The following is a 20,433-nucleotide window of genomic DNA, read 5'->3' as shown; positions in this document are numbered from 1 at the left end:
CGACCTCAACAACCGTCATTATGTTCCACCCAGCACGTAACACAAGAATGCCGGTGCATGTATCATACAGTATTTTCTTGCTTCGGTCCAGACCTACCTTGTTACATAACATTCTTGCTCTATGCATATACTGTAAGATTGCATACTATCTGAAAAATAAAAACTTCAACAATCGCGATATTAGTAGATTTTTAGGATCTGCGTACTACAATTATGTTACTAAATCATCATTAAAATTGGCATTGTGGTTAAATTGTGGGTACCCTAAAATGGAATGTTAGATGGCGTTTTAAACCTATTTTTGCCACTTCAACGATGCAGTTGCATCCTGAAGACAGGATAAACAACCATCTACTTTTACCATGGAAACATATATCCTAGTTTTACTTAAGTATTTACCGTAACAAATGGGTAGGGTTTAACATCTTTGTTGATCTATACTAACCATTTTATGGTTCATCCCGTGTTTTATTATTACCCACATAATTTAAGTAAGAATTTAGTTTCAGATGGATTCAAAACATAAGCTATACTGATACAATACACATTCTTCGTTATTAATCAAATGTATACATTTGCATTCACATTTCATAAAGCTAGTGTTTTGTTATAAAGAAGATTTATCATCTGCCGGCTACGTCCAAATTCACCAACATTTTTGGGGTCGTTTCTAATGTCAAAATTCACCAACTTTCTATCTGGAGCAGGTACGATATTTCTCCTGGCGGGCGGGGAAGGAATTCCGAATAGTTTGCCCTCGCCTGCTCCGTCTCGTCTCGGCGAGAGTGTACTGCTTAGCACTAATAGTACTGTTTAAGCTGTGATTGTTTCAGACAGCTTTAGGTAAGGTAAGGTTAGGTTAGGTTTGGTTTGGTTAAGTTAGGTTAGGTTAGGTTTGGTTAGGTTAGGTTAGGTTAAGTTAGGTTTGGTTAGGTTACAGTACACTCTCGCCGAGACGAGACGGAGCAGGCGATGGCAAACTATTCGGAGGGAATTCCTTCCCCGCCCGCCGGGAGAAATATCGTACCTGCTAAAGGTAGAAAGTTGGTGAATTTGGACATTAGAACCGACCCGAAAAATGTTGGTGAATTTGGACCTGGCCCATCTGCCTATTGGGAAAACTGGAATTCAAGAAAACAAACAGAAACATTTAGTGGACATTCTGCTGATTGTTCGGTTTGTAATTGACTGATTTGATCACTTCGGAAATTACACAGTTGTATTGGGTTGGTAAGCAAACTTCATTCGCATCGGTAACATACCAAAAGTCTGACAGAGTCACATCTTTTGACAACAAAATATATCTGTAGAGTCAAATTTCACCACACAATTTGCCATTTAGACACATCATAACGAAATTAAATTAAAGTACATAGTAAAAAAAATCGCATACGTAACATTTTTCAATATCGTGTGGTTTAACTTCGGATTTGTGACATGAACACATTACATTGTAATACTATCAGTTCATTGGTTCTCATTTTACTATAATACTATTCTTGTACGATATTTTCCTTAAAACCATAAATATTTGTTTTTGAAAACATAGAAATCATTTTACAATGTAAAACCAAATATTTAACTTAAAAAACCTTGCACATTCATTCATAATTTTCGACTCATAAATCCCATTTACCTATAAACCTTAATTTCATAAGGCTACTAGGTAATATTCCAAAGCTAGGGGTGGTATACTTTAAAATATAAAAATTTAAAATATTTTGATTATTTTACATTTAGACTCAATCGGAACTGTTTTGTATGTTGGAATCTACTTAACTTTAAACACAAGATATTTATATATTTTACGAATGTAATGTACAATAAATAAGAGGTATCAAGTGTAATTGGGGGAGGGTTCTCCCATAAAGCGTTATTAAATTTCATTACAGTAATTGGACATTACGTTGGGGGAGGGTTATAAAGTAAATTATAATTGCCCAGGATTACTAAATGTTATCAAGCCGCACGCGAATCAATTTAATGACATGCTTCAATGTGTCATGGAGTTAAAAAAATGTTCCCCCATTGTTTGTCACGGACGTAAAAAGTGCTCATTTTTATTTTTGTCAATCAACAAACCACTGTCATAACCTTTTACCTAGCTATCTAGTGTCTAGTAGAGCAGGGTTAACAGGAGATTATTCTTAGGGAATATAATAACTCATCTACTAAGCCTTCCCCTTTAGGGTACTTAATAAAACCTTGTCTAGCAAGCACAGCTGTTCAGTTGATGATTTGTTATATCACTAATCCAACCACACTAACTACGAATAAACTAATTTACTACTAATTTTTACATTGCTAAACAAAAAACTAAAATGGTAAGTTATACACTAATAACTGTATAAGGTTGAGCATTGTTTTGTATAGGACTATATTGCAGAGTCAGCAATATCTCCGGTTGTCGGACGTCTTACTCTGCAACATAAACCACATATGCTGCACCCTCCGACATAAACAACCCTGCATGTCTGGGAACACTGGGAATGAAATACTTACAACTGACTTCATCAGTTTGGTCCTTACAGCTTACTCATATTTATCGAATTAATAATCTGAACATTCTTAAATTTGTACCTCTCGAAAATGTTCAATTAGATTTGCATTTTGGTTAGTTGTCGTATTCTAAGATCCGTACCATTATAATACGCAGTTTAGTCAATGTCGGTTTATACTGTCAATGTGGTAAATCGGGTAACGTCTAAGTAACTTAAGATTATGACACCTCCTATGATGTCATAATCTCGCTATCGCTTATCCAATCACCATAATCCTCAGTCTAGAGGAATGACGTAATCTACCTACACCAAAACCTATCTGTTGGCTCTTTGACCATATATATATATAATCAACCTTAGCGTATTTCTTAAATCCTCTTTAACTCCCCAAATGTGTTACACAATTCATCTCCATTTTTTTACTGTTTAGGTGGTTACGTTTAGAATGGTTGTTCCAAGCCAAACAATTATATAGATTATATGCATACAGTATGTTAAACTCAAAAAGCTGTAACTAGTACAAAGGGTTACATTTTGGTACATTATGGAATACAGTATTATCCTGTGAGGTTAAAACCACTAGAACGACGATTTGCATATGTCTGCCATCGAAGAAACCTAATGTAAAGATAGGCTTCATATTCTACATTACAGGTAACACAAGAATGTCTTAGTACTTTTAGTGTAGAGTGGAATATTTTACCATGGGAGTGTGGTACAACTTAATAAGATTCTTTATCCAACATATTTGCTAGAGATTACGTACTGTTTACATTGTCTGACGCTCAATTGTTATTATTTCAAGAATTTATAAATTTGAATCTACGCTGCAGACTATTATTTTAATCTGGTATTATACCTACATATTACAACTCAGGAATGGATTTTGATAAGATGTTGGTAACTTGACCTTCATATATCGTGTTGGAATTTTAAACACTTGAAATAAAATTGAAATACATAAAACCATACTCGCTGGACATTTTGATGATGTTCCTGATTGGCTGGACACTGGACAGTAATTGTGTTGCCTGACTGTACCAGAGATGCAAAGAGACAGCCACGTTTCATTCACATTGGAAAATATTACAAACTTAACGATTTCCTTAAGATGGTGAAGAATCAACATTTCGTTACAACTTAAATTCGAAACATGCATAGCTTCTAACGAGATTGCTAGCATGTCATGTGAAAAATTACAGTACATTTGTAAACGTATGGAATTTCATGTGTTGTTGTGTGAGGATTATATTTCTTTGATTTGTTTAGATTCATACGCAAATGTAACTCTCGTGATTTTTAAATATTACTTAAGTATTGTTAATTCATAAGCCAGGAAAACAGCAAATGTTGAAATTGCGTGACAACTGACATTTACGTTAATGTATAAAAGGAATTTCAGTGATGGTCATTACAGTTGTAAGTAATCTGAAATCACTTTCCAGCAATCATTTTGAATACATTCATTTTTTCTCTGTTAGTCGTACATAAGTTAACTTCAAAGTGCTGCTGTCGTTTAGTGTTTCAAAAATATTGATCGATACATCGTAATATCAACACTGATTTGTTTTCCATTTAGTATATACTGTATATTAATAATATAGGTACTATAAAACATATCTTCTGGTAAAGATTAATTTCCTTTGCATAACTGTAAACTATTATTATTTAAACTTATTATTTCGCCACAAACAGTTATTCTTATTATCACAATCAAAATACTTTAACTCTCATGTGTAGTAAAATAAAATCACTGCTTGTGTATTACATCATTAAACGTATAAAATTTTTATTTTTTGAGGCTTATCGTTAAAACGCAACTCGCCAATTGTGTAAAGTACTGACTATAAAACTATGAAAGACCTGCGAAACGTGTTAAAGCGTATATTAGAAAACATTGCTTGTAGTAAATATTTTTATATACCTTTAGCAACACAACTATTCCCCGTATCTACACATTGGTGTAGAATAACATTATGCAGTCACATCCTGTAATAATTCATGTTATTTAGTTTGGTACTTTTATGACCATCACTTTTAATTATGTGGGAAGCCAATTAGGTAAAGTAGTCACCTAGAAATCTGAATGTTGCTTATTCGATCCTAAGCAAGATCAGTTCATCTACACAGACACCTAGACGTGTTTTTGTTCCATTTCGATGGATATTAGCCTCCGGATTACTGTTTAATACTTTAAGTGGTTGAAATACACGCATTTAAGTAGTCCATTGTGCATCTAGACTACACATCCTGGCGGTACACGTTGCTCACTGTCTCAGTATGTTTTTGTGTTTTGTGGCGTATTTGATGCACACATTGGTGATTTGGTCATGTGATTAATGATCGTAAACCAAATCGTTCATGTTGGAAACGACAACTGGACACATTAATTAAAATTAATATGAAAGAAACAATTTACCGCAATTCACTGGCCCAAAGAGTACTTTGATGATTGTTTGATTATAATTAAATAATTTTTACTGCAGAAATGTCTTAATCCTACAACATGTAATATTAATAATATCAACCAACCGGACACATCGTGAACTAACATTTGAACCAATTAATGAAATGGAGTCCTGACGGAATAAATGAAATGAGTGAATTTGACTACATGATCTGAAAATAGCTATCGATGAAATTAAGAAAACTATTGTTTAATACGGTACCTCCAACGGGGCCATACCCCCATTTCCCATGTCTTTAGCAAGGCATCCTTCTGGGTTGACAGCAGAGACACGACAGCCGGTCTTCGGTATTATAGTGGTCAGTATCCCCGCCTGTCACGCGGGAGACCCGGGTTCGATTCCCGGCCGGAGTGATCTTGTGGAGATCAGTCCACAATAATTTAAATATCCCGCCACGTTCAAACCATGATATACTATGAAATATTACGACATTATGGCCGCGCGAACGGGGCGGGATATTTAAATTACTGTGGACTGATCTCCATAGTTTTAATATTAAAATGTTGTGCCTGTTCATTATCCGTGTGTTTTTCGTTTAATAAAATATATAACGACCTTCAAACTTTAAATAAAGTTACAACTTTATCCGTGTACTCGTAAAGATGACTCCACAGAGATGAAACCGGTTGCAACATAAAACAAAAAATGTGATCACTTAAATGCAGGTATTTAAACTGCTTGGCTTAAAATAAGTGTTATCTATTCATTGGGTTACCAAGCAAAGATATGGAAATATTTCATTTATATAATAGTCAGGTTTTGAAATGTCCACACTAGGTATACAACGCCTAGTTTGAATAGCTTAAGAAAGCAAACTAAAAATTCAAATTAAATAATTTACGCTAAGGTTTTGACAAAAATACTTTTTGATTTACATACTTCTTGTTAGTTAGGGACATCGGGCATATTGTCTAATCTATGATCCTATCCACTTATGAGAGTATTGCGAAGCCTATTGGATCTGCAAAGTATCGAGTGCCCTCAGAAAGGCAATATTGTAGTTGAAGAACGGCTGTAAGCAGACATAGGCCGCACCTGCTTCGCTTCCTCAGCCCAGCGTAAACAATCTCCATGTCTTAATACAAGCAAATATACGATCTAATAAGGTGGACTTCAAACTAAACTAATGTGTTTGTCCTGTTTGAGCAGTTAACAAAAATCTTTTCGTCTGAAATGTATTTTATCTGTTTTTCTTGCTCCATGAGTTAATTTTGTTGTTAGCAGAGTGGGGGATGAAATCATTCGACTTCTATTGCATATCGAGATAAACGTAACCAATCAGATTGATTTCCCTTGAAAGCCTTGGGTTTGAATACCTGCTATTAGGCAATCCAATGTTGTAAACACAACTAGTTTCGGAACCTGTATGGCACCATCATCAAGCTGTACAAGAACGGTTTTCTTTCTTCATACGAAGAGATTGATTAACACGAAAATAATAGATAGACATTTAAATACGACACAAACACGAATACGAAGCATTTATGGTAATTGATCAGTGTTAAGAATACAGACGACGCTAACCCGTTGGAGTTTGAGTCCAGTCTACTAACTGGTGGACAGTGTAGTGGTGTACGTCCGCTATCTTATCATCTCAGCATAAGATCATACAGGATGATGGTGCCAAACAGGTGGCAAAACGTGTGTTTACAACAACATTGGATTGCCTAATAGCTATATTTGAACCTTTTTTAATATTATTTGGCAATCCGGAGGCAACATCTATAATGGACCGTGTATATCGTTCAGGTAAGATTCAGTGAAGTGTTTGAGCTATTTTTATTTACATTAACATACGAAAATATTTTTTAGTATGTTTATTTTTCTAGGAATACATGCACTAGGATTATTTATCTTCTGCTACGTGCTGTGTGGAACATAATGATTGTTGTTTGAGGCCGGACACGACATATCGACTGGGTGATATCTGATGGTGACCATTGTTGTAGCGATTATTAGTGATTATTAAACAATACTGCAGTTTGCAAATTTACACAAAAACTAGGTCTAAGAATATTGATGATGTTGTGAATGTTTTTTATGCATAATGTACTTTATCTGCTATTATTTATATTGGTTTTAAGGTTTATTATTTATTTACAATATTGAACATACAGAACGTAAACATTAGAGTAGTTTCATTTTTATTTTGGTAGGTTAGTAATCAAATCTAGTTTAGAAATGTGTAGCTCAATACATTTCTAGATTAAGTATGTGAGATAGAGCTTTATGCACTTTGATTTGCTTACTCTACTCACAATAATCAATACATTGTAATTTGTACAGTTGGATAGCTCAGAATATAATTAATTATCATTAATACTCAAGTAGAAGCCGTAGCGATGGATAAAAACTTGACCCTTTAAATCTGATCTAATTTATATGAGTAGTTGATGTAAATGTATTGGCTGTATAAAGTGGCCATTGAGAAAAGGCTGATCAAATCCAATATAAAATTTGTAATCTCATACATTACAGATATTTTGCCATCTATTCATTATCACCTTAATATGCTCTCGCTGATGTGTCTGCGTCACATGGATCTATTTTCATATATTTATGAAATTATTGGACCTAAAGAATTCCCCTATTTTATAAGTTCCTTTTTGATCAACCAACCTCTTATTAGCCTAATTGTGTAAAAATATGAATCATTTTTATGTAACCTGAGTTAAGCCTTTCTCGAATGAAATGCATTGAGTAATTCCCATGTAGCTTTCGTCACTCCTAGTGGCCTGTTCTATTGATTTATTATTGTTATTATTATTATTGATTTATTTATTATAAGAACCCACCTCCTCACTAAAACTAGTAGAAACTAGTAGAAAACTAGTAGTTTTCTTTCTATCAGCTATTTGAGCAAATGACATGACAACCATTCAAATGTATACATCGACGATTAAAATTTATTATTACATTAGTGGGTGAAAATTAACCACATTACTTTCTTAATTCTGTAGATAATCAAGGATATTTTTTTTATATTACAGGGCGAAAATTACTCCTATATTAATATGAGTTGGCTGTAAGGACCAAACTGATGAAGTCAGTTGTGAGTATTTCATTCCCAGTGTTCCCAGACATGCAGGGTTGTTTATGTCGGAGGGTGCAGCAGATGTGGTTTATGTTGCAGAGTAAGACGTCCACCAAACGGAGATATTGCTGACTCTGCAATGTATACAAAGTACCTCAGAGGTCTGCAAGCCAAATTATACATAGACAATTTGACATTACTTCTCTTGGTATAGATTTTAAATTATATTTGGCACATTTATGTATTCACATGCTATAATATACGTTGAGGAATTGATTCTTTAAGTCGAGTTTAATTTTGGTGGCCAATACATTTCCGGTTGTATCTAAGATCGCCCATGTACTAAAATTCAGTATACATAGCTCCCACAAGACAATTTATATATTTTCAGACTGTTTTGTTGTTTAATTTTAAGGCGGTCTATATTCCTTTATTTTTTCAATTGTACAAATATTTTATTTTACATTCAATAAATAGTACAGGAGCTAGCCCACTGCCAACATTTCTAATAATGAATACCATTTAATAAAATATACAGATTATACCCAATAGAGGGGTATGCATAATGCATGCTACGAATATGCATTTGCTCTAACCAAGCATTATGTTCCATTAGTAATAGTAGCTCCACCACTAAATATTCTTTATCTTATTCCCAGCAGGTCGATGTTGATAATGAAAACACTAAAAGTCTTGCTTGGCATTCTATATTACATGATTGTATAATTAACATAAATATGATTACATTTCGTTTGCATACTAAAGAGTGAAATACCAACGTCTAGTTTATTCCTCAGATTACAAGAAATATTTAATGTGTTCGTGAGCAAAGGTAGTAATGTCCTCGTTAAGTATTCTAGAAAGCACGGCAGACCAAATAATTAACGCTGCTAATAAACACTATTTCTTCAACTAACGGTAGATACGTTAGTATAATTATCTAAGTTAGATCAAAATCAATAGCTATTTGTCAGTTTTTGATGATTTTAACTTCGTCCTTGATTTAGTGTGGTCTATTTTATTTCATTTCTAGGCTTGGGTAAAACATTATTTTTATACACAATTTGCCTCCAGGGTTTATTAATTGACATAAAATGGGGTTACTAAGCTGTCATCAATCAATCCTATATTTGTCGTCTGAAGAGAAAGATTTGAAAATGGGGGTTTAATCTCGAAAATATAACGACAAAAGGATCGAATGATAACAGATTAGTGACCTCACTTTATGTTAAAACATCATGGGTAATTTTGTTAAAAAGATAACATTTCGACCCTTTCTTGTATAACAGCGCAACGTGCATATTTCATGTACAGTATCATAAAAAATTATAGACACAATTTATAAGATACAGTGAAGTAAAAAATGAATTACGCATGGTTAGTGACTTGTACCCTAGTTTATTTATATCATTTCCTGACTAATTTAAATATTTAAGCTGTACTTGATTGAAGAGTTTTAGTCACAAAGTGTTTTAAAAAGTGGTTTATTATTAGTCAAAATTATAACAGCAAAATCTCCTGTACCAATCTAGAGTACTATACTTTTCCCAAAGGAAAAGTTAATTACCCACCCGCAGAGACCACAATCGGTGCAAAGATCGCTGACTGTTCTTTTCACGAATTTAAGATCGAGATATTAGGCAATTACGTGAAGAGCACGTAGCCTGGCTCAGCACCGAGCAGAGTAGAAGTGAGGTTTGTGTTACGTGATCGATGGACGTGGCGTCGGCGCGGCGCGGTGGGTGACTAGGGTGTCTAGAGGTGCTTGGGGTGGTGACCACGCACCTACCTGTAGCACTGTCTACTCAGTTTGTCTGAGACTCTACACAGTGCGGGAGTGTCTAGAACACTTCTACATGACGAGTGTCTACATCGCTTTTGGATTTCACACAGACAAGAGTAAGTGGTTGACGTAGTTCGTTAATATTTCGACCTTTCTCAGAACAGAGGAGGGAGGGAATATTTGAAATTCTACACCATAATTTAAATTACCTGGTCTGAAGTAATTGATGTTTTTGGTGATGTTTCTTAGAATTGTGTTTTGCACAATTTAATACCTCTAAGGTATAATTCCTTGGTATAGTTGAAATTTTAATTTCAAAAAAATCTGGAGTGTAGTTTGAATTATGCCTGAATTGAAGTGGTTCATAATTACAGGTAAAGTTTGGTAGATTTTATTACGTACGTTGTAAGACATTTAAAATTCCTTTAAATATACGGAATTGGATACATTGTTTTAAAATCTAGGCCTTATTTAAATTCAGTTAGGCAATAGAGTGATGACATTTAGGATAAAGTTTAGAACGGATCTTTAACACAGTGTAATTAGTTGGTGTTTGGGGATTCCTTGGTATAGACGACCGAATTGGAAATTCAGTTTCACGAAAATTAGACTATAATTTTGTTATCTCTTAAAGATAGATAATCGGAATGGATATTGTTTGGCATAATATGATTTTAAAAGTGTAATATATTGGTGTAATTGCTTAATTGTAATTTTCAATTTAGTTACATGAAAGAATCCTGTTTTGTGATGTTCGGTGAAGTATGATATAAACAGTGTAATTCGTTAGTGGTTGGAGTTTCGTATGTGCGGATAGAAACGTGATAGGTTTAAGTTCTAATTCATTTAAACAAAAAAATTATCATCAAGGTTTGACGATACCCATACAGAAATACTTATATTTACAAAATCATGTACATTAAACATTTAGTTACCTAAATTGATGTGGTAGTTTATGTTTATGAATGATGTTAGGTCACACAAGACTTGTACAGGGGAATGCTAATGAGTTAGTATTGCTTGGTATAGACAGAATTGAGAATACTGGTTCCACTAACCAAACTATAACAAACATAGAATTTAGTTATTTGTCGATATGGTTGAAATTCGACAAAGTTTTGTAAAACTTAAATGTAAAAGTAATACGTTAATTAATGAAGATCCTTGGTATCGAGAGCAATAAACATGTTACTACAAAAAGTAAGACTATTAGTTAGTAACTTGATATGTAGAAAGTAATTATTGTATATTATAATGGGTAGCGTTTGATATATTATGATCTATAAATTATAAAACAGTAGTATTTTCTAATTCCCTGGCATAGTTAGAATTTGAGTTATTGTTTTAGAAAAAATAGACTATACTTTAAATGTCATTATCCAATCCAAAGTGGACAGTGTTTATAAGTTCCGTTAAGTAGACCTTGATATGAGCAAATAACACAAGAAAAAAGTGTTTTTCCTATGTAATATGAGACTCCTGTCATTTAAAAAACATGCATGTTGTCTTTTAGTGGGGGATCGTAACCAAAAAAGTAATATTTTATAGAAAAAAAACATTGAAATAGACAAGTTTACTAGGAGTTATATTTTTATTTACAAACCACGTTAAATTTAGTTATACCCAGACTTTTTTGAAATTCAAAAAATGACATGATATAAGATTCAAGATGTAAGCTATTTTCAGTTATATTTTAGATAGCGTGCTTCCAAAACTTTCACAAGTAACTTAAGGTGTGTATTAAGAATTTATTTAGATATTTATTTGTGCCACGATTCAACAAAAACATCTAAACATGTTGCTAAATATTGTAAAATAAATCATTTACCAACAAAATTACACAACCTATGAAAAATTTATTTAATAAATATACTCAGAGCTTTGAGTTAAGATATCTTCTAGGCTCCCATGTTACTAAAACGTGGAATCAACATTGTCGTTAGGTAATAATATATTTAAGACAATCTTTTAACTTATTATGGCAAATTATTTGGTGAACACAAGTATTTATATGTTCCAAGTAATTTTTAATAATAAATGTATACATACTTAGCCAAGGTATAGACATACACTTAATATCATAATACGTGTAAAAAAAAAATTACGGTAAATTCTACACCTGTGCCACTTGGCCTTTGGAACTTTAATTGTATCATAATATTTGTGGAAATGAGAATGATATTTTACCATTTTATAATATTTGTTAGAATTTTATTTTATGAAATTATTGTATTATTACAAACTTGTTTTATTAAAGCCAATAATTTTATAATGATTTTACAGTCAATAAATATGTGGCTTGATAACAAAGTGTCAACACCTAAACTGTTATTCAAGAAATTTAAATTATTAAAAACATCACCTAGATAGACTTCATACACTTGTAGCACAACTTTAAAAGAGTGGGTATTATGTCTAAGAAAACTGGTTATTAATGGTAAAATATTTTAGAGATTAATTTTCTGAAGTATAGCAGTTTCAAATTTCTTTTTTAACGTTGAAAACTATTATAAAAATAAATAATATCACAAAAAACTGTACTTGCTGTACTTCTCTTCCGTCTCGAATATTCGTAATAACCTTTACAATGTCTTTGAAGAACCGTAGTTAAGATTAACTTAAAAGTTCAGGTTTTATTTTAAAATTTTGAGTCTAAGTTACACGTACTTAAAAAAAAAACCAACCAAAAAAAATTAAAAAAAATTAAAGTACTAAGACATGTTTACAACTTTTCAAGTTAACCACTTTCACAAGTACTAAACCAACAACAACACGAACACTAACTTTCCCAAGTTCAATATTACTTCTTGTCAAATTTCAATACACGTTCTTACATAAACAGATTTACATATTCTGTAGGGGCGGGAAGTGTAAAACAACCCTGGAAACGAAATATTCAATCAAGCGAATGCTTTTACTCTCGTCCATTGGACTGGAAATACACAATGCACGAGCTGCCTTTCATCATGTATCCATCTCGTTTCACTCCCAAATCTCTGGAGGGTTGTGGTAAAAATAACATGAACGTGTTTATATTTTTATCCAGAAGGTTAGAGAAATCGCCGAAGACTATAATCATTTTAATAACCAAACTATACTGAAATAATTTGTGATAATTTTGTAAACCCATTTAGGCAAATTGAATTATTTCAATAATCCAACTTAGAAATTACTTTGAAAGATCAGAGAGCATTTCGTACAAAAACCGAGGTTTGAAACATTTTAGACTAAACAATTCAAAATAAGTTTAATACTTAGCATTTATTATATGTATTTACATCTACCCACTGTATGCTTTTAGACTTACATAAATATAAAGAAACTAGATTTAACCATCTCATGAAGTGTTCGATATTTAAGATTATCATCAGTTTTTCATTAAATTACAGGTCATAATGCTATAAAGGTAATTTTTTTTATGGTCAGATGACCTTTTTATTTGGGGTGGTTAAATATTTCAAAACTAATAACATAAAAAGAATTTTGATAGAGACTCGATTGAAATTAGTGGGTTTTTAATTCTAAATAACTACAACATTTACGACTAAATTAAAATCTAGTTCCCGTATCAGTGTTGCCACCATTGTACAGCACAAGTGTGAATATTTAAATGAGTTTAATCTAAAATGATAACGTATTTTATTATAAATATTGGCTAGTGATTTCCTTTTATGTATATTTAGTTTAGTCTTTTGATCCATCGCACAATACAAGTTTAAATACAAGTTTAAGTACAAGTTTAAATCAATATTTAACTGAGCATGCTGTATGTTAGATTATCTTATCTAACAATTACATTACAATTACAACTAAACCACATGAAATATAAAGATTTGATCAAAATAGCCAAATTTGGCTCGTAAGGAGTTTTATTGATAACTTTTTAAACATTCCATAAGTTTCTTTTTATTCCTTTTCAGGTAAATATAACCCAAAAAAAGTTGACAAAAATAGCTATATACATAGTTTAATATACTATATTGTATATTTTAATATAATGAATATTATAAAGTAACGCCATCTCTTTTAATAAAAAATCACGAGTTACAAAACTAAATATTATAGAGGAAAGCTAGGAAGTTTAAAGTCGAAAAATATAAAATAAAAACTGACCTCTAACAACTGAATGTGCAAACCAAACCGCTCTTGTTATAAATGAAACGTAAACAATGCAGAAACTCTGGTCTATTTAGGCTCTTCGTTGTTTATTTGTTCAACTCACTCTCCGAGTTTATAACTCAACATATCTCCACTGTAGACTACACATGTAAGCTGAATAACAATTAGTTCACTAAAATATACTTTTTTGAATACAATAATAGAAACGGGATTCGTTCATTAATGTTTTAGTAAATAATTTTAATGTTTTTCGGGTTGTTTGAGTACTTATTTAAAGATATTTGTGTAGAGCACATTTGATCAACATTGCGTTTGAATTCTGTGCCACCTAACGTAGCTTAAACATTTTAAAAGTAAGATAAAGAACAAATTAAACTTATTCTGTGCTAGTGAGCTGCAAAAAAGATGTTCGGTAGGGTAAACTTCTACAGGTTTAGGTATAAGTGTTAATAATTAATTACTACTTATTTAATCTTAAATAATACAATTTGAGATATGAATATGAATTTATAAATCTTATTCTTGCATCCCCCCCCCCATATTCTATATTAAATAGGATATTTGAAAAAAAACTAAGATTTTCACACAAGACATGAAATTTGTTTTATTATTGCTTCATAAATTTTAAATATCTTACCGATCATCTTAACTATATTTCCAGCTTTATGGCTATTTACGTTTACCATTAATTTTACAACTATGTTCTACAAAAAGGTTTTATGGGGGTAAAGTAGTGTATTGCAAAGTAGTAAAATGTTTATGCTCCTTGGTATTAAACTTATTATTATTTGCTAAGTGCTAGCAGCCATGCAAGACGATTGTACTGCTGTAAAATAACTTCTATTTCCTAAGTGCCTAATTACAAGATTAAAATAGTAAATTAAATATTGCGGAGAAACTTTTACAACGGAAATATGTGTTTACATAAAAGGATGCTCTAGTGTAAAGTACCATGCTGACCTACTTACATTCCGTTAAAGGATAGCACTAAGCAACATTGCTCATTGCGTTTGCTTAACTTATTTAATAAATAACTAATAATTACCTCTTAAAATAACAAAGGGTATTTGGGATTAAAATAAAAACATTTCAAACTTCGATGTAAAGAGCTTTTAAGCTTTTATATTGGAATAAATAAAAAAAAATATTTGTAGTAATAGTGTTATGTTCAAAACTTTATTTCATAAAACATCATTTAATAGTAATACATTTTGCTTGTAAACGTAGGTTTATACAAACAAACAAACCAGCATGATCTAAAGTATGACTATTAACACGTGGTTTTACAGGGCAAAAAAGTTGTTTTATTCATTTTCGACTCCTAAACGAAAAGTTTTGCCTTTTTCCTAAATAATATGGATCTTAAAAACTAATAATGTAATATGCTAAAGCGTTTTTGTACGTATAAATAGGTACCGAGAAAAAAAATAAATTAATAATTTTATGTTATTATTACAGAACTGTATCAACTGTTGTAGTATGATAAATATATTTAGATTGAATTTGCCAAATTTCTTTCGGGCATAAGCTATTATAATTTCAATAAAAACAGACTTTATTGCCTTCCATTTAGCAGTGATTTGAAGTACTTGTAATACTTGATTCTATTTAAGTAAAAAAAAAAAATACTTATATGGAAATATTTTTGTGAAAATCCGACCAAGTCAACAATTGGAAATTCATTTATTCCGCAGATTGTCTGCAGTAGGGGTACTGACAATTTTATATTACGTATTGAAGTTATTTAAAATCATTCAGCTAGTGAATATAAAAAAAAAACTTGCTCTCATTTTAGCAAATTATATTTAGGGAATAGGTCCAATATTAAAACTCGGGAAAATATTTGTTATGCAGTATAGGCCAAAATAAACACCATTTGTTATAATCCATTTATTGCGTGTCCATACTTACGATATTTTGAGTAAGATCTATATTTTTTCTAGAATTTAGTACAAACGTTTAAACCCATAGTAATTTACCCATATTATTGTGTTGATAGTAAAAATAATATTTTTTTAAATTGTGTTTTCAGTATGGGAAAGGCGTGTTTTATGTGGCAAAAATTGAGTTTCCTCTATTTTTCACGGACAAACATATTATTTCGTAATTGCGTTCTAATATAATTTTTCTACAGTCACCCGACAAAGTGGTATTCCTTTTACTGATTATAGTACAGAAAGCTGCTAATTGATGCATTTACTAACTTTGCCACACAGTTGTCACCTTGTCACACACTAGTATTCCAATCAAACAACACAAAACACCGTGCTTTCATTAGACACGTAATACGTGTACTCTTGAGAATAAGTTGGCAACACTTAAATATATTACGATTACGATTAGATTGTGCAGCGTTTTCCATTTAGTTTAATGTTTGGATAACATAAAAAAGGGTTGAATTTATGGACGTATACTTGCTACGGCTCGTGCGTAGACAAATACCTCACCGTATTGATCAAGTTTGGAATTGTAAGTAAATGTTTATACTATTGGAAGAGGCTCTCTTAAAACAGATTTCAAAACAGAGTGTTAGTGTTAAATCTCAATCTTTAGCAAATAAACTACCTATTTCTTTAATTGCTTGTGTACAATACAGGTAGTCAAAAAATATATATATTTGCTGACTGAAAAACCACTTTAAAATTATTATGATTCAATCAATCCTTTTAAAATTAATTATAATAATTCATATGATTTAAAAAAAATTGTTTTAACAAAGACATTTGTACAATTGTTCATAAATACAGTACACACATCATGTTTTGTTATTGAACACTATTATTGACTGGTAAAACTAACTAAATAACTTTGCCTGGTAAAATAAATAGTTATTCATTTAATTTCATTTAATTATTCACAAAAATAAATAACAGAAACACAGTGCAAGCTATGGCGTGGCTTGATGAAGTCTCAGTAGGAATGACTGCGACTTTGTGTGGTTGACAGCTTTAAGTGGACGACGTTTACAATGCCAGCTTCCTTACCTTCTGTTTATCTGCCTAATTATTTTATTCAATGAAAGCACCGAGTATTTTGTCAAGAGCATTTTGTTCGTTTTTAAATAACCTACATACGGAACAATAATAATTTTGTCTCTACACTCCATTGGTTTGGTAATTAGTGTAGTTAGTGTTATTCAAATGTTCTACTTCCAACAATTAAATGTAACATTTAAAGTTTTAGATGCATGGTTTGACATGACTTGTTTAACAGTGTTAACAATATGGCATAGTTTGAGTAAAACACATTTACTGTTTCACTGATCTAAGTGCTAAAATTATATTCAATAACATTTTACAGACGTTAACATTTTCTTACGGGATTATTTTAAGTGATTTCGAATAATGACTGTAAAATGAATCAAATTATCACTTGGTTATTAACTAGAAAAATCTGGTTTTCTAAGAAGTACAATTTTTTTATTAATTTAGTTTGGACCTGGGTAGTCCATTTCTTAGTTAATTAATATCCCAACCGCCAATATTTGGGGGTGAGCTGGCTTAGTGGTTAGAGCGTGGGACTTCAGGGACCAAGTCACCAATGGATTTTATCTAAGTGATAATGCCGCAGCCCCTAGGTCTAGCTTGAAGTGATGTGAAAAACAATTCCAGGCTCGTGCCTAGCGTCCTAGAAAAAAAACCGCCAATATTTAAGGGTTCTCTGAATCAGTTTTCAACTATCAACAAACTTCAGACTATTGTTTGGAACGAACCGGTGACCTTTTGACTATATGCTCCTGACTAATCCATAAAAGATGTATTGTGTAAATTTACATCATAGTTTTAACAAAATTATTTTGCACAATAGTAAACTCTATAAAAATGAAATGGTATATGTAGAACCTTTGCACGATTTCTATTTCTAAGTTCAGTGTATAAAGATTTCCCTTATAATAAAAAAATGTAATTCATAAATGAATTAAATAAAAGCTGTGTACGGTATTCACTGGTACAAGGAGATAGCTTGTCCTCATTGCTATTTCACAACCAACATCGATGTAATCCCTGGGTACAAGTCGGGATGTGTTCACTACAAGAGTAGACGAGATTGTTGTTTGAATAGTAACAATATCTGATATTATATACCATATAAAATTTTAGACAATTCCATTTATTCTTACAGCTATTAAGATTTATATCAACAATATAACAAATATAAAAATTATTTAGTGTAACCTGTTGTAAACGTGAAATATAACAATTTCGTTGAATTAACTTATGGATTTGATATAATGTAGATTGTATTATATCAGGTTGTGTTTGCGGATTATCTGAATAAAATAAAACAGTAAAAGACACTTGAAATCAAAGAAATTTCAGAGTATTTTAATTTTAAACTCCTTTAAAAAAATTAAAACTATGATGCATTTGATTATGGAAAGTTTCAAACAATAGGTGATCTTGTGCTTACAATAATACATTTTAAAATCCAAATTGCTTTGGTTCCTTCAGTTAAGACATTTAAATCTATTTTATTTATAGTTTATCACTTAATATGATTGTTTTTTTTTTCTGCGGGATTATGAATATTTAATACAAAATAAATTACCGTACATCAAAGGAGACGTACCTTATCTTTTTTACAATACTAATTAATTATTTTATTTTTACTAAGCTTTATTTTAATTTTTGTAATCTATAGTGAAACGATTTTTGTAGCAAACTTTTAGAGTATAGCGATTGTACCAATCTAGACACATTGACTAATATTGAATAAGTGGTAAATCTTTCTAGGTAAATTTTTAATACAATTTTGTTTTCGTAGTGTATTTTTGACTACCTGTAATTTCTTATTTATTTACTTAAAAAGTTTGTATAAACATGTATTTGAGACTTTAAAAAATCAATGGTATTAAAGGTTTAATATAAGATACCCTTTAAGAGATTTTAAAGCACTCAATATTTGTGCAAAATGTTTTATAGTTTGTACTTAAATTGAAAATACTGCAGGACTATGGTCATATCTTCTTAAGAAGATACTATACCTTATCAATATAACACATTTTATAGTATATATTCTTTTTAATTAACTTTAAAGGTCAAATACATATTTTTGAGGGAAATGATAATAAAGGCTCGTAAATTGTGGTTATCTAAAACGTTTGTTGGTGAAAGTAACTTTTAACAATGCCGTGTGAGTTAGGCTGCATGAACAATAACAAATGCCGGCCAATGATTGTATCTCAGGAAAGCTGTGGTCAGTGTGGCGGCCATTTTGGAAAACTGCCAACAGTAATCCAACCAACCCCAGGATTGACGACAGCCTGGCTTTACAAACCCAGTTTTATTTATACTACTCTTGCTTTTTGGCACAAAAACAGGTTAAGATAAGACTCCGTACTTAGAATAATAAAAGATCTTATTGAAATATACAATGCAAATATTATACGTGTAAATACTTGGAGCAAACCGCTGATTTATAATAAACAGAATTGGCAACTGTATAAACAAGCAAAGAAGAAAGAAAGAAATATATTCTTATTTACATTGTTGATTGGGGGTTTTTGTTGATACGATTACTAAAACTTAGTGGGGTAAATTCACTTGCTCTCCAGCATTTGGTTGATTAATTTCTCAAACATCAATCGTGATCGACTACCCGGACTAGACTTAAAGTTATATAGCTTAGTGGTTAAAGTGCTCGCTTGGTAATCAAAAAGGTCACCGGTTCGATCCTGAGAAAAGTTTGTAGCATTTTGATGGTTCGAAACTGGACCCAGCTGTCCCTGATTATTGGGATTTCTATAATTAGCCCTGACTTCTGTGCTTAGTCAGTAAGTAACAAAGCTACAAATGGCATCACACTCCATTCTACACTTATCCTTCATTCATATTTGGGTTAAAATTCGTACATAGGCTGCGTTCCCAACTCAAATTGTAATAATAATAAACTAAGGAAATTAATTAGATACCTTATCAACTGTATACCTTATATCAGTGTTGAAGAATAAGTAGTTTCAACAATATAAAAACCATTTGCAACGTTTTAAATATTCAGAATTTTGTCCACATTTAGATTAAAATTACAAAAACCATAACCAGTTCTTTAGGTTGTCAGTAGGTTAAATTGACGCACAACCCATTTAATAATTTGGATAATGAATATAATATAGTGTTCTCTAGGCCTTGACAAATAACTCCCAAACCAGATTGGCTAAAATAATTAAACTTTAAGAGTAAGAAATAAATAAATTTGATAAACTCTACAAGTGACACCATATACAAAAATTCCAAAATATATACAAAAAAATAAAACAACAGTATTATTCTATAGTAATACATGCCATGCAAGACAAACAGACAGTTAGTTACGAAGACTTGAAATACTAGGTTTGTTTGGTGCTTTTTGCAAGGTTTATTATTGCAATAGTTTAGGTGCATTTCCAATATTTTTATTGAGCATGTTGTTTGTTACAGTGGTGGTGGCTGAAGTATGTGGAGTCTAGGCCAGTGCTGTACTCTAGCTGCGACTCTAGTAACCTTGCTACGCTCAGCTGGAGGATTCGATATACGTGAGTACCAATAGAAG

At 31.6% G+C, this 20,433-nt stretch overlaps 1 protein-coding gene across 1 annotated transcript in view; it reads left to right on the top strand.

Moving 5' to 3' along the window:
- The first annotated feature begins 9,811 nt into the window (after positions 1 to 9,811).
- The window catches only part of LOC128994817 (discoidin domain-containing receptor tyrosine kinase B-like), a 31,814-nt gene continuing 21,192 nt past the window's right edge, over positions 9,812 to 20,433 (top strand). Inside the window, exons 1-2 of the mRNA XM_054419614.1 lie at positions 9,812 to 9,902; positions 20,322 to 20,416. Of these exons, the coding sequence (XP_054275589.1) occupies positions 20,338 to 20,416 (79 nt within the window). The 5' untranslated portion in view covers positions 9,812 to 9,902; positions 20,322 to 20,337. The remainder of the gene's footprint in view (positions 9,903 to 20,321; positions 20,417 to 20,433) is intronic.

This window comes from Macrosteles quadrilineatus, unplaced genomic scaffold (assembly GCF_028750875.1).
Source record: "Macrosteles quadrilineatus isolate MER2022 unplaced genomic scaffold, UCM_ALF_1.0 Scaffold_5__1_contigs__length_97177068, whole genome shotgun sequence".
In the NCBI taxonomy this organism is placed as follows: Eukaryota; Metazoa; Arthropoda; class Insecta; order Hemiptera; family Cicadellidae; genus Macrosteles; species Macrosteles quadrilineatus.
The sequence above is the reverse complement of the archived record's forward strand: the minus strand, read 5'-3'. Positions and strand labels throughout refer to the sequence as shown.